At 41.5% G+C, this 14,280-nt stretch overlaps 1 protein-coding gene across 1 annotated transcript; it reads right to left on the bottom strand.

The window, feature by feature from the left end:
• Window positions 1–365: 365 nt before the first annotated feature.
• wbp2 (WW domain binding protein 2) lies at window positions 366–11,127 on the bottom strand. Its single transcript, XM_035734477.2, has 8 exons — window positions 10,867–11,127; window positions 7,457–7,565; window positions 7,197–7,335; window positions 6,562–6,654; window positions 6,310–6,453; window positions 6,043–6,165; window positions 5,767–5,837; window positions 366–1,115 (listed from the first exon to the last, which is right to left on the bottom strand). Exons 1-8 carry the CDS (start codon window positions 10,923–10,925, stop codon window positions 1,068–1,070), a joined length of 786 nt encoding a protein of 261 aa, XP_035590370.1. The 5' UTR covers window positions 10,926–11,127; the 3' UTR covers window positions 366–1,067.
• Window positions 11,128–14,280: the final 3,153 nt, after the last annotated feature.

Genomic DNA, 14,280 nt, shown 5'->3' with positions numbered 1-14,280 from the left:
CGTAACCACGGCAGCCCAGGACCTCCACATCCGGCGTCTTCACCTGCAGGATTGTCTGAGACCAGCCACTCAGAAAGCTGATGAAATTGAGGAGTATTTCTATCTGTAATAAAGCACATTTGTGGAATGAAAAAGTTATTCTGATTTGCTGGGCCTGGCTCCCAAGCGTGTGAGCCTAGGCCCTCCCTGGCACATCCCTGGCCAGTCATGTGAAATCCATAGATCAGGGCCCAATTTATTTATTGAACATTTACTGATTTCCTTATATGAACTGTAATATGAATGAGTCTTAAATGACACCATATTTCCTATATACAAGGGTATCATTTCAGATGTGTACCATATATGTCAAAGTTCACCAACTGTTCTGTTTTTAACCTTTTTTTATTCAGGTTAGTCTCATTGCAATAACATGTATTTTTCAACAGAGACCTGGTCCAATGATCTACTGCTATGCTCTCATATTTAAAGTAGTCACATTAAAATCCTGTACAGAAAATAAATAAATAAATAATCAACAATACAGACTTTCGCTAGCCACTGGATAGATTAGCAAAGAAAAAACGTCATTCAGTCCAGTTTGATAGGTCGTCTTAGAAAACAAATCCCTTTCCCATCAAAACAACCTGCTAAACCTTCAGCCTGCCCGTTTCTACTTCAGCCAACTTGCCGTTGTCATGTCTGGCAAGAAAATGTAGGGTTGGCTAACACAGAAAAGGGCAGGTACCCAAGACTAGTACTAAACCTCAACTTGAACCTAATATCCCCTGTTTCCTGACAGCTTAGGGCCCAAACAAGCTACAATCATATCATCAACCACTCTAGAAGAGCTGTACGTTACACTGTTTAGTTAAAGTCAGCTGGGTATGATATAATTGTTTAGTGGAACTCAGGTAGAAGGGAACTGCCTGTACACAAGCTTGAGAAAGCTGGGATGGATTCAAAAGGGAGCCAGGTAGACAGGAGGTGTTGGCAGAAGAGACAGAGGAGGAGAATGGAGGAGGAAACGCATCATAGGGATGGAGAGTTGGGTTGGTAGAGGCCGTGGGAGCCGAGATACCGATGCTCTACTTGGTCTTCTTGTCCTCAGTAGGAGAGTAAGGGGGAGGTTTGTCCTGGAGAAGAGGAGAAAAACTCAGCGTTATTACAGATATACACAGTACGGAGGACAAAATCAACTGAGTTAAACCCATTTGATTAAAGTGCTACATTGATACTATGCTTATCTGATACCCTGTCAGTTCCTATGCTGGATATAGCAGGATAACATTTGGCATTTGCTTTGCCTGGTTTCTCCAACCTGTCTGTGTCTGATTTCGGGCTGTAGCCGTCATTACATTCTGTCTGCTGGTTGTTGTCATGCAAAAGACGTGCTGGTCTCACGGTAATTGACGGCTAATTAACATAAACGTTTAGCATGTCCAGGCCCTCAACTCATTAGGATATGAAGAAATTGTATTTCAGAAGAACAGAATACGAGTTGGCCGACTGCATGTTATCTGGCTATGCTCCGTGCCATAGGCTGTAGGCTAGTTCATTTAGAGGATGATATATGCTTATACGTAGGCGTGTTCATTTAGAGGACGATATATGATTATACGTAGGCGTGTTCATTTAGAGGATGATATATGCTTATACGTAGGTGTGTTCATTTAGAGGATGATATGTGCTTATACGTAGGCATGTTCATTTAGAGGATGATATATGATTATAAGTAGGCTTGTTCATTTAGAGGACGATATATGCTTATACGTAGGCTTGTTCATTTAGAGGATGATATATGCTTATACGTAGGCGTGTTCATTTAGAGGATGATATATGCTTATACGTAGGCGTGTTCATTTAGAGGATGATATATGCTTATACGTAGGCTTGTTCATTTAGCAGATGATATATGCTTATACGTAGGCTAGTTCATTTAGAGGATGATATATGCTTATAAGTAGGCTTGTTCATTTAGAGGATGATATATGCTTATAAGTAGGCTTGTTCATTTAGCAGACGATATATGCTTATAAGTAGGCTTGTTCATTTAGCAGATGATATATGCTTATAAGTAGGCTTGTTCATTTAGCAGATGATATATGCTTATAAGTAGGCTTGTTCATTTAGCAGATGATATATGCTTATAAGTAGGCTAGTTCATTTAGAGGATGATATATGCTTATAAGTAGGCTTGTTCATTTAGCAGATGATATATGCTTATAAGTAGGCTAGTTCATTTAGAGGATGATATATGCTTATACGTAGGCTTGTTCATTTAGCAGACGATATATGCTTATAAGTAGGCTTGTTCATTTAGCAGATGATATATGCTTATAAGTGGGCTTGTTCATTTAGCAGACGATATATGCTTATAAGTAGGCTTGTTCATTTAGCAGATGATATATGCTTATAAGTAGGCTTGTTCATTTAGCAGATGATATATGCTTATAAGTAGGCTTGTTCATTTAGAGGATGATATATGCTTATAAGTAGGCTTGTTCATTTAGCAGACGATATATGCTTATAAGTAGGCTTGTTCATTTAGCAGACGATATATGCTTATAAGTAGGCTTGTTCATTTAGCAGATGATATATGCTTATAAGTAGGCTAGTTCATTTAGAGGATGATATATGCTTATAAGTAGGCTTGTTCATTTAGCAGATTATATATGCTTATAAGTAGGCTTGTTCATTTAGCAGATGATATATGCTTATAAGTGGGCTTGTTCATTTAGCAGACGATATATGCTTATAAGTAGGCTTGTTCATTTAGCAGATGATATATGCTTATAAGTGGGCTTGTTCATTTAGCAGACGATATATGCTTATAAGTAGGCTTGTTCATTTAGCAGATGATATATGCTTATAAGTAGGCTTGTTCATTTAGCAGATGATATATGCTTATAAGTAGGCTTGTTCATTTAGAGGACGATATATGCTTATAAGTAGGCTTGTTCATTTAGAGGACGATATATGCTTATAAGTAGGCTTGTTCATTTAGCAGATGATATATGCTTATACGTAGGCTTGTTCATTTAGAGGATGATATATGCTTATACGTAGGCTTGTTCATTTAGAGGATGATATATGCTTATACGTAGGCTTGTTCATTTAGAGGATGATATATGCTTATACGTAGGCTTGTTCATTTAGAGGATGATATATGCTTATACGTAGGCTAGTTCATTTAGAGGATGATATATGATTATAAGTAGGCTTGTTCATTTAGAGGATGATATATGCTTATACGTAGGCTTGTTCATTTAGAGGACGATATATGCTTATAAGTAGGCTTGTTCATTTAGAGGATGATATATGCTTATACGTAGGCTTGTTCATTTAGAGGACGATATATGCTTATAAGTAGGCTAGTTCATTTAGAGGATGATATATGCTTATAAGTAGGCTTGTTCATTTAGCAGATGATATATGCTTATAAGTAGGCTTGTTCATTTAGCAGATGATATATGCTTATAAGTGGGCTTGTTCATTTAGCAGACGATATATGCTTATAAGTAGGCTTGTTCATTTAGCAGATGATATATGCTTATAAGTGGGCTTGTTCATTTAGCAGACGATATATGCTTATAAGTAGGCTTGTTCATTTAGCAGATGATATATGCTTATAAGTAGGCTTGTTCATTTAGCAGATGATATGCTTATAAGTAGGCTTGTTCATTTAGCAGATGATATATGCTTATAAGTAGGCTTGTTCATTTAGCAGATGATATATGCTTATAAGTAGGCGTGTTCATTTAGAGGATGATATATGCTTATAAGTAATAATAATATAATAATATATGCCATTTAGCAGACGCTTTTATCCAAAGCGACTTACAGTCATGTGTGCATACATTCTACGTATGGGTGGTCCCGGGGATCGAACCCACTACCCTGGCGTTACAAGCGCCATGCTCTACCAACTGAGCTACAGAAGGACCACGTAGGCTAGTTCATTTAGAGGACGATATATGCTTATACGTAGGCTTGTTCATTTAGAGCACGATATATGCTTATAAGTAGGCTAGTTCATTTAGAGGACGATATATGCTTATAAGTCACATGCTGTTATTTTATATGATTTTATTTTAAGAATAATATAATTGAACTTAGTTGAATAAAATACAAAGGATATTTTTCATTCTGGATAGAGTGTACATATGAAGTGGCTATGTTGAGCATAAGTGATCATTTGAAACAAGTCCTATACACTAGATTTAGAGGTATTTGGCAACTTCAGTTGTGAATGATACAAACCTTAGATCTTTGAAATCAAACATATATGGGCAACATGATGCGACCCATAGGCTATTGATGATTTGAGAAAGTCATTAAAAAAAAAGCTTAAACTCTGTTCCTTGCCTCAGGCTGCACACGTTGTTCTCTCATCAAGTGATCATATTTTCATCCGACAGACGATTCTCAACTTAGTCTTAACTAATATGTAAAAATGTGTTTTGATTTAGAATGGCAGAAACAGTGTCAAAAGAAAAGACGTATGCACTCGAATAGCGAATGGAGGCCGCTTTCCCACGGCTTGTTTTTCAATCATGCTGGGTAGGCTACTCTGGATATTTCACTCCATGCATCAACCACCGTTTGAGGAGCAGGCAGCCTCTCGCTGCACGACAGGTGATATTCTGCCAAACTCTGTACGCCATAGGCTCGCCAACCCTGTTCCTACAGCTCCCCCAGTGCTCTGTACGCCATAGGCTTGCCAACCCTGTTCCTACAGCTCCCCCAGTGCTCTGTACGCCATAGGCTCTCCAACCCTGTTCCTACAGCTCCCCCAGTGCTCTGTACGCCATAGGCTTGCCAACCCTGTTCCTACAGCTCCTCCAGTGCTCTGTACGCCATAGGCTCTCCAACCCTGTTCCTACAGCTCCCCCAGTGCTCTGTACGCCATAGGCTCGCCAACCCTGTTCCTACAGCTCCTCCAGTGCTCTGTACGCCATAGGCTCGCCAACCCTGTTCCTACAGCTCCCCCAGTGCTCTGTACGCCATAGGCTCGCCAACCCTGTTCCTACAGCTCCCCCAGTGCTTCACATCGATAGTATTACGTTTTCACAAGGAAACATTTAATTTGACTGTTGACAGTCCAACTCTCTGCTTGCTTGAGAAAGGAATGTAGGAGAGAGAGGAGATGGAAATGCACGGTATAAAGCTAAAAAGTCTCGCTTCAGCCTATTAATTATGAAAATATTTTTTAAAATCCCTATTACTAGGGAATTTGCAATTTCACTATAATTGTAAGCCTGCCTCGGCCTTTATGTCCTTCCCCAGAATCATATATAGAATGTTTGGAGCGTAGCATAAGGTAACCAGTCCATGCATGATAATACAGTCCTCCCTCAAAGACGATTACTAGAATTTGTTATATTTTGGAGTACAGACTCGACCAATTATGTACCAGACATCTTAAATCAGTTTTTATGTTTCTGTGCCATGTGTAATATGCAGTAGGCGATGTATTGTATAACGGGACAATAAAGCCCTGAGTACCAGGCCATTAGCAAACTGATGGTAGTTAGCAAATTGGGTACTACCAAATCATGTCCAGAGTACATAAAAAGGAGATTACGTGACTCAAAAGGCTACGTGGAATTTTACTGTGGTCATGACTTGTCCTGATGACCCTGCCTCTCCTACCTGCTACTGGGCCAACAATTTAAATATAATGGGGAAAATCCATACCCTACTAATGTGAAATGTTATCTATGTGCATTTGATAAAGTCAGATTTACAGAGGTAAAATGGTAAAAAGGTGGTAAACAGGTGTACCTGTGGTAGGTAGACGGGAGGGAGTGTGGCACAGCTGGCACTGGCTGCTGCCTCTGCTGCCTTTGCCTCGGCTGGGGGAGGAGAGAAGCAAGTTAATTAATTGTCCTATTATTTAATGCTTTGGCAGCAAGGGATCGCTCACATCACGCCAATTAAAACTATCACTGATGAAGGAACTTTGCAAGAGTGAGTTAGACAGAAAGAAAAGGAGAGTGTGAGCGAGGGGAAGGAGAGAAAGAGAGAGGAGAGAAAGCGAGAACCCAAATGTATTCTGACCTGCAGGTGTGGAGGGCAGGTCAGGGTTGTGGGGGGCCTGCTGTCCCAGGGGAGCGGAGTAGGGAGGAGGGGGCATGTAGGCCGCAGGGCCATCAAACTGGGCGGGGTTGGGGTAGAATGCATCTGGAAAGAAACAGACAGTGGTTAGATATGAGATGCAATAATACATGGACTGTTTTTTGTGATTAAACTATTTTTCAAAGTTCAATTGGACAAGTACAAAACATTAAAAGGGGGACAACAGTCGGCTTCGTGTCTGGTCAGTACCTGGCGGAGGGGGGTTGGGGTAGGAGTACCCGGGTGGGGGTCCCGCCGGGTACCCATTGGCTGGGGGAGGAGGGTAGGCATATGCCCCGTTGGCCATGTACGGACAGCCCCCAAAGCCACCACTCACAGGCTGCCCTCTGGATGCTGCACAGGGGAAGAGGAGAGGGGGAAACATCCATTTAAACTAGCTATTTCAAAAGGAGCTGGTCACTGGGTAAAATGGTCAAAGATTAAAGCTCCAAAGTTCTTCACCTTGTGCAGCGACCTGTAACATGCACTGTCCAAACTCAATGGCTCCTCCAGCAGCAAACACCAGCTTAAAGGTGGCACAGCCTTCCCAGCCTCCTGAGATCGTGATAGAAGTACAGTTAACTCTTTCAAAATATAAAATATTAAAATCTGGAATATGTTTTAACTAAAGCGAGCCTGTTCCTCCAAGGTTTGGCAGGGAGATCAAGAAGACTTTCCTTCTAAGTCCATTTTAAGCACAGAAGTGGTCCTTGGCTAGGTATGTCTCATAAATGTACTTATTATAGTCACTTTACCTCTACCTACATGTACAAATTACCTCGACTAACCTGTACCCCCACACATTGACTCGGTACCGGTACCCCCTGTATATAGCCTCATTATTGTTATTTTATTGTGTTAATTATTTTTTACTTTAGTTTACTTAGTAAATATTTTCGTTACTATTTTCCTAACGGCATTGTTGGTGAAGAGCTTGTAAGCAAGCATTTCACGGTAAGGTCTACTACACCTGTTGTATTCAGCGCATGTGACAAATACAATTTTATTTGATTTATGTTTCTCTGCTACTGACAGTGTGAAGTTCTTTGAGGTGTAATGGTATACAGTCAGTCTCATCCTCTCACACACACACACACCTCCGGGCTCTGCGCTGACTGTGCCTTTGATGTAGTTGGCCCCCAGGACAGGCTGTTTGACCTCACAGCCCTTCATCAGGTAGAAAGGCATCATGAAGGACAGCAGAGCATCATGACCCCCCTTCGCCACAAAGATCACCTGGGGACAGACAACCCGGATTACACTCATCATTTTCTTTCATATCTAGTGCCTATAGGGTTAGGGACTGGGTTGGGGTGTTTGAAAAATGTGCACGGTAAAGAAGTGTGTCTCCTCTTACCCTGTAGGGGGTCAGGAAGATGCTCCCCTTCTTACTCTTCCTGAAGGCATCAGGCAGGCACTCAGCTTCACAGAATACAAGCTCCACGTTCTCATAGCTCATCAACACACTGATGACACACACAAACTTGTCAACATATCATTTTGATGTTGCAAGTCAATTCAGTGTTCATTTACCTAAATTAACATGACAATTATTATTTTCCATAACCACAGATAAAAATAAAACATTTAAAAAGAGCATGCTTATGAGATCAGGGGGGCATTGTGCAACTGTCCGAGTTGGTCAGTTACCATAAGTGATCCATTGCTCATCTCCAGTAAAGAGCTAGTAGGCTGTAATAGGCTTAGGCTTGGTGACACACTAGTGGCTGGCTAGACAGTTAGTTACAACACCTTAATACGTTTACCTGCCATGACCGCATGGCAGATACGTAACGCGTATTTACGGGAAAACGGCATGATTAGTGATTAGTGGAGTAGCGTTGAGTGTAGAGGTGGATCAAATTAATATTCTTAGTGTTTGTGACACCCGCCGTTTGGTGAGAAGTAGACCCGGTGGCAATGGCAAGACAGAGAATACCCAGTCTGTCTTGTTGAGCTTTGACAGTGTTTCTTCCTGATAAGGTCAGGTTGTAGTTGCTATTCTGTCAGGGCCCTATGTTCCAAACCAGCTTCGGTGCTTTAGGTGCCAAGGATTCAGACATGTTGCAGCAGTGTGTAGACAGGATATCTCACGATGTGAGAAATGTGCAGGAGGGCAAAGTCAGAGGGAGTGTAGTTGCGATAGAGAAAGCCCGATGTCAACCGTGGGGGTGCCCATGCAACTGGGGATCCAAAATGCCCTGTGAGAGAGACAGGTTGAGATTGCCAGAGTTTGAGTGGGGCAGAAAACTTAATATGCTGAGGCAGTGAAGAGAGTAGCTGCAGCTGTACATAGTCTATAGGTAAATAGCTCACCCTTTTTCACCTACCTCATTCCCATACTGTTTTTATACTGTTTTTATTTATTTACTTTTCTGCTCTTTTGCACACCAATATCTCTACCTGTACATGCCCATCTGATCATTTATCACTCCAGTGTTAATCTGCAAAATTGTATTATTCGCCTACCTCCTCATGCCTTTTGCACACATTGTATATAGACTGCCCATTTTTTTCCACTGTGTTATTGACTTGCTAATTGTTTACTCCATGTGTAACTCTGTGTTGTCTGTTCACACTGCTATGCTTTATCTTGGCCAGGTCGCAGTTGCAAATGAGAACTTGTTCTCAACTAGCCTACCTGGTTAAATAAAGGTGAAAAAAAAATAAAAAAATAAAAATAAAGAGTAGAGGATAGCCCAAGGGTGAGTTAGGCTTCTCCGAGCCCCCAATTGAGTAGGCTTGAAGAGAGAGAGACAGAGAGGATGAGTTTTAGTAAGGTTGGATTTCTTGCATTTATAGCCATGGTGATCAACTGCAATGCACTGATGGAGCCAAAATCACAGAAGATAGATCTGGTAGTTGCAGCAGCAAAGATATTTGATTGTGAGAGATTTTAGTGCAGAAGATCTACAGGAGAGTTTGGGAGAAGGGGGTTCCATCCTCCCAGACTGACGACCTACTGTAGGATCGTTTAGGGCCAAGTAGGGGAAGTGGACGGAAAAGTACCCAATTGTCATACTTGAGTACAAGTAAAGATACCTTAATAGAAAATGACTCAAGAAAAAGTTAGTCACCTAGTAAAATAACACTTGAGTAAAAGTCTAAAAGTATTTGGTTTTAAATATACTTAAGTATCAAAAGCAAATGGAATTGCTCAAATATACTTAAGTATCAAAAGTAAAAGCATGAATAATTTCAAATTCCTTATATTAAGCAAGCCAGACGGCACAATGTTTTTGTTTTTTTAATGTATAGATAGCCAACAATCAGACATAATTTACAAACAAGGCATTTGTGTTTAATGAGTCCGCCAGATCAGAGGCAGTAGGGATGACCAGAGATTTTGATAAGTGTGTGAATTTGACCATTTTCCTATCAAAATGTAATGAATACTTTTGGCTGTCAGGGAAATGTATGGAGTAAAAAGTACATTATTTCCATTAGGAAAGTAGTGAGGTAAAATATAAACAGTAGAGTACAGTTACCCCAAAAAAACGACTTATGTAGTACTTTAAAGTATTTTTACAACACTGAGTAGTGGGATTGGGTAGTGGGGACAGTGTATAGGTGCAGGATTAGATGGTGCTGCAATTTAAGTTTTTGCTATTCCCCTTTATTTTCTTTTTTTGTCACAATGTGGAATGCACATTCCAAACTGAGAAAGGCAGCAATATGCCAAAAAGGGTCTAGTCTGCCAGAAATTCACAATAGGAAGAATAAGACTAGGTTCAAATCATGACTTCAGTGATCTTCAGGTCAGAGTTCTAGAAAGATGCTAGAGTTGGATGACCGTTCAGAGGTCGTTTATTTTCTTCTCCGATGTTCCCAGTTGTTTTGAACGCGGCATAAACTCAACCTAAACTGATGAGCTGAAGTGAGACTGACACAGTCAACACACGATTTGATTGTCATCATTATGCAAGAGTTAGCTTCTGAGTCCTGGCCAAGTTTTTGACAAGGCAAGATCTATTCGCTAGTTTGCTAGGTGCCTGAAATAATACGCAATGTCAAAGCTACAATAGCTACAATACATTGAATGGCTAGCTCGTAAAATACACAGAAAGCTAACTAACGTTACATAGCTAGACATTGCCTAGCTACATAGGGAGAATCTCAATTGCATACTCCTAGGTTCTTCCCCTCTGGCCTTCTCCTCCAAATGGGTTTTGAGGAGGTGAAGAGAGGACGAGGAGATTCCCCCCCCATCGACACAGCTAACTAACGTAACTCTACCAAAGACGGTACAGTATGAAGACATGAAGGAATTGCTTTTTGGATAGAAATTCCGGATGACGCTTGAAGGCGAAGTCATGGCGATGTTGGCGAGCGAAGCTCATGCGCATAGACACGTTAGGCTCGTCTCACGCTGAACTGCGCATGTGTAAACCGTCAACTCAAAGGCACTCCTTCGATATAAAGTCGTTTTTGACGAAAATAAAAACGTGTCAGTTTGTCACTTTCACGAGGTTGGAGTAATAACATGTTCAAATACTTAAGACATTGGCACGAATCTAGGTGGTGCCTTTACATTTCATGAAAATTAACAACCAATTAATATTTTTTCAATTCTCTCATTGACTTCTCCAACCCCCAAACCCCGGCCTGGTCTGTTTAGTCTGCTTCGCAAGCGTTCACAGAAGTCTAGCGATGTTCCGTATCTGTGTTAAGAAACTCTGTGCGTCTACTACGGCTGGCTTGCTCAGGTTGACTGAAGAGCATTAGCTAGCTAGTGTGAGCAAGCTAGCTCTAGCTATCCAACGTTACCTTTCACTGTTGGTGATAATGACGCCTCCGGATTCTGAATTGTTCTTGTTCAAAGCCATTGCGATGTCGCTTCGTAACTACCGAGTGGAATGAACAAAGTAAAAGACTGACAAATGCAGTCTCAAATGTGAACTGGATAAAATCGTTGTGTAGTTTCACTAGTCCGCCTGCTTCACGGACCACTTTTGTTGTGATGCTGATGCGCCTGCACTTTCTGGCATGTTACGCCCACACGGCGGTGTCATCTCAAAGTGTCTCTCTGGCAGTTTCTAGAGAGAGTGGACGACTTTAGAAAAATGTAATTAAGCTACACAGTGAAGTGGTTTACCATACTGTATTTTGTTAAACATATTAGCAGTTGAATTTGAAAGAGCTCTACAGTACCCAATATTTACCCAATACCCAATATAAAAAATATATATATTTTTTTAAATCAGGTGTCAGAACACAACTTTCTAATGTCAGTCATTCATATGTGCACGTTTCTAAATAACTCAACTGGCTAGTTTGCCTGTCTGTAAAGAGATGGGCGGGCTGTACTTTGATCCTGCTGCTCTGACAGAGCCTATTTCTGAGTCCACTCGCTTCCGATCACTTTTCCTCACATGATCATTTAGATTGCTTCTGCCTGATACTAGGATTTAACTTTAATTTATTTTGAATCCCTTTTTTGTTGTATCCAATTGGTAGTTACAGTCTTGTCCCATCGCTGCAACTTCCGTACGGACTCGGGAGAGGCGAAGGTCAAGAGCCGCGCGTCCTCCGAAACACGACACTTAAAACAATGCCCGCTTAACCTAGAAGCCAGCCACACTAATGTGTCGGAGGAAACACTGTACACTTGGCAACTATGTCAGCCTGCATGTGCCCGGCCCACCACAGGAGTCGCTAGAGCGCGATGGGATAAGGGCATCCCGGTTAGCCAAGCCCTCCCCTAACCCGGACGGTACTTGGACAATTGTGCACCACCCCATGGGTCTTCCAGTCGCAGACTTGAACTAGGATCTCTAGTGGCACAGCTAGCACTGTGATGCAGTGCCTTAGACCACTGCACCTCTCAGGAGGCCCCTGATTTGACTTTTTAAACATTATTAGTCATTTAGCAGACACTCTTATCCAGAGAATGAGTGTATCCATTTTCCATTTATACTGGTCCACCCGTGGGAATCAAACCCACAACCCTGGCATTGCAAGTGCCATGCTCTGCCAACTGGGCCACATGGGACTAAGCATATCAAGCTATCAATATGCATAATATCAAAAATATCGGGACAAGGCTAGAGAAAGTAATATGAAATGCTGATGCGGATTCTGACCAGTGGAGGCTTCTGAGGACGGCTCATAATAATGGCTGGTATGGAGTCAATGGAGTTTTTGATGTGGCACATGCGCCGAATACAACTTTACAGTGAAATGCTTACTTACAAGCTCTTAACCAACAAGGCAGTTTGAAGAAAAATACGAGTTTAGAAAAGATTTTCACAATAAACTAAAGTAAAAAATAAAAAAGTAACAATAAAATAAAAATAACGAGACTATATACAGGGGGTACCAGTACAGAGTCAATGTGCGGGGGTACAGGTTAGTCTAGGTAATTGAGGTAGTATGTACATGTAGGTTGGGGTTTAGTGACTATGCATAGATAATTAACAGCGAGTAGCAGCAGCATACTTTTTTTGGTTAAATTTAGCGAAGGGGAGGTCAATGCAAATAGTCCAGCCATTTGATAAGCTGTTCAGCAGTCTTATGGCTTGGGGGTAGAAGCTGTTAAGAAGCCTTAAGAAGCCTAGACTTGTTCATTCCATTGACTTGGCCATTCCATTGACTTGGCCATTCCATTGACTTGGCCATTCCATTGACTTGGTCATTCCATTGACTTGGTCATTCCATTGACTTGGTCATTCCATTGACTTGGTCATTCCATTGACTTGGCCATTCCATTGACTTGGCCATTCCATTGACTTGTTCATTCCATTGACTTGGCCATTCCATTGACTTGGCCATTCCATTGACTTGGTCATTCCATTGACTTGGTCATTCCATTGACTTGGTCATTCCATTGACTTGGCCATTCCATTGACTTGGCCATTCCATTGACTTGGCCATTCCATTGACTTGGCCATTCCATTGACTTGTTCATTCCATTGACTTGGCCATTCCATTGACTTGGTCATTCCATTGACTTGGTCATTCCATTGACTTGGTCATTCCATTGACTTGGTCATTCCATTGACTTGGTAATTCCATTGACTTGGCCATTCCATTGACTTGGCCATTCCATTGACTTGGCCATTCCATTGACTTGGTCATTCCATTGACTTGGCCATTCCATTGACTTGGTCATTCCATTGACTTGGTCATTCCATTGACTTGGCCATTCCATTGACTTGGCCATTCCATTGACTTGGCCATTCCATTGACTCCATTCCAGCCATTATTATGAGCCGTTCTCCCCTCATCAGCCTCCACTGATTCTGATTGAGTGACAGCAAACTTGGCTGCCTGCTGCAAGTTGAAGAGACAGACCAAGAGGCTTCTAATCAGCTTCTACCCCCAAACCACAAGACTCCTGAACACCTAATCAAATGGCTACCCAGACTATTTGCACTGCCCCCCACGCTGCTGCTACTCTCTGTTATTATCTATGCATAGTCACTTTAATAACTCAACCTACATGTACATATTACCTCAATTACCTCAACTAACCGGTGCTCCTCTGTACCGGTACCCCCTGTATATAGCCTCGCTATTGTTATTTTACTGCTGCTCTTTAATTATTTGTTAACTTTTTTTTCTTTTTTTTAAGGTATTTTTCTTAAAACTGCATTGTTAGTTAAAGGCTTGTAAGTAAGCATTTCACTGTAAGGTCTACCTGTTGTATTCGGAGCATGGGACAAATAACACTTGATTTGATTTGACACACACACACAGGCCTAATCTGCAGTTTCTTTTGCAGTGAGAAACATGCAGGGAGGTATTTTTCGAACATCTACTTAGGCATATTAAAACATTTACGGATGTGATTACAAACATGGGTATGGCCATGTCGGCACACCCCTAGTGCTGCAGCACCCCCTAAAAGATGGAGCCTTTAGTAGTCGTGTATTAGCGGACCGATATAGTTGTCTGTAACATGGGCTAAAAAATGTATTCAGCACTGCAGCACCACTACCCACCGTCAGCGAAAATATCACAGCCCCCCCCAAACTACTTCCCTCGGCTATAGGTGCAAGTGCTCTTGTTGACACCATACATTGGTTGACGCAGAAAACCTTCTGTGTGTAGGTTAGTCATCCCTGTGTGTAAGCACAACTGAACAATGAAGACTGTATTTCATGATCCAATTATTTTCTCTTTTATTTTCTCTGCAGGAGATTTTTGGTCAAGAACAGCTAGTCAGGTCTCATGCCGCGT

This window comes from Oncorhynchus keta, chromosome 24 (assembly GCF_023373465.1).
Source record: "Oncorhynchus keta strain PuntledgeMale-10-30-2019 chromosome 24, Oket_V2, whole genome shotgun sequence".
NCBI lineage: Eukaryota > Metazoa > Chordata > Actinopteri > Salmoniformes > Salmonidae > Oncorhynchus > Oncorhynchus keta.
This window is presented reverse-complemented; position numbering and strand designations above follow the sequence as displayed.

Coding starts and splice junctions, on each gene's coding strand:
- wbp2 (XM_035734477.2), bottom strand. CDS start 10,925: ATGGCTTTGAACAAGAACAATTCAGAATCCGGAGGCGTCATTATCACC. Junction 7,566..10,866: donor ATTATCACCAACAGTGAAAG/GTAACGTTGGAT, acceptor GTGTGTCATCAG/TGTGTTGATGAGCTATGAGA. Junction 7,336..7,456: donor TCTTCCTGACCCCCTACAGG/GTAAGAGGAGAC, acceptor GTCTGTCCCCAG/GTGATCTTTGTGGCGAAGGG.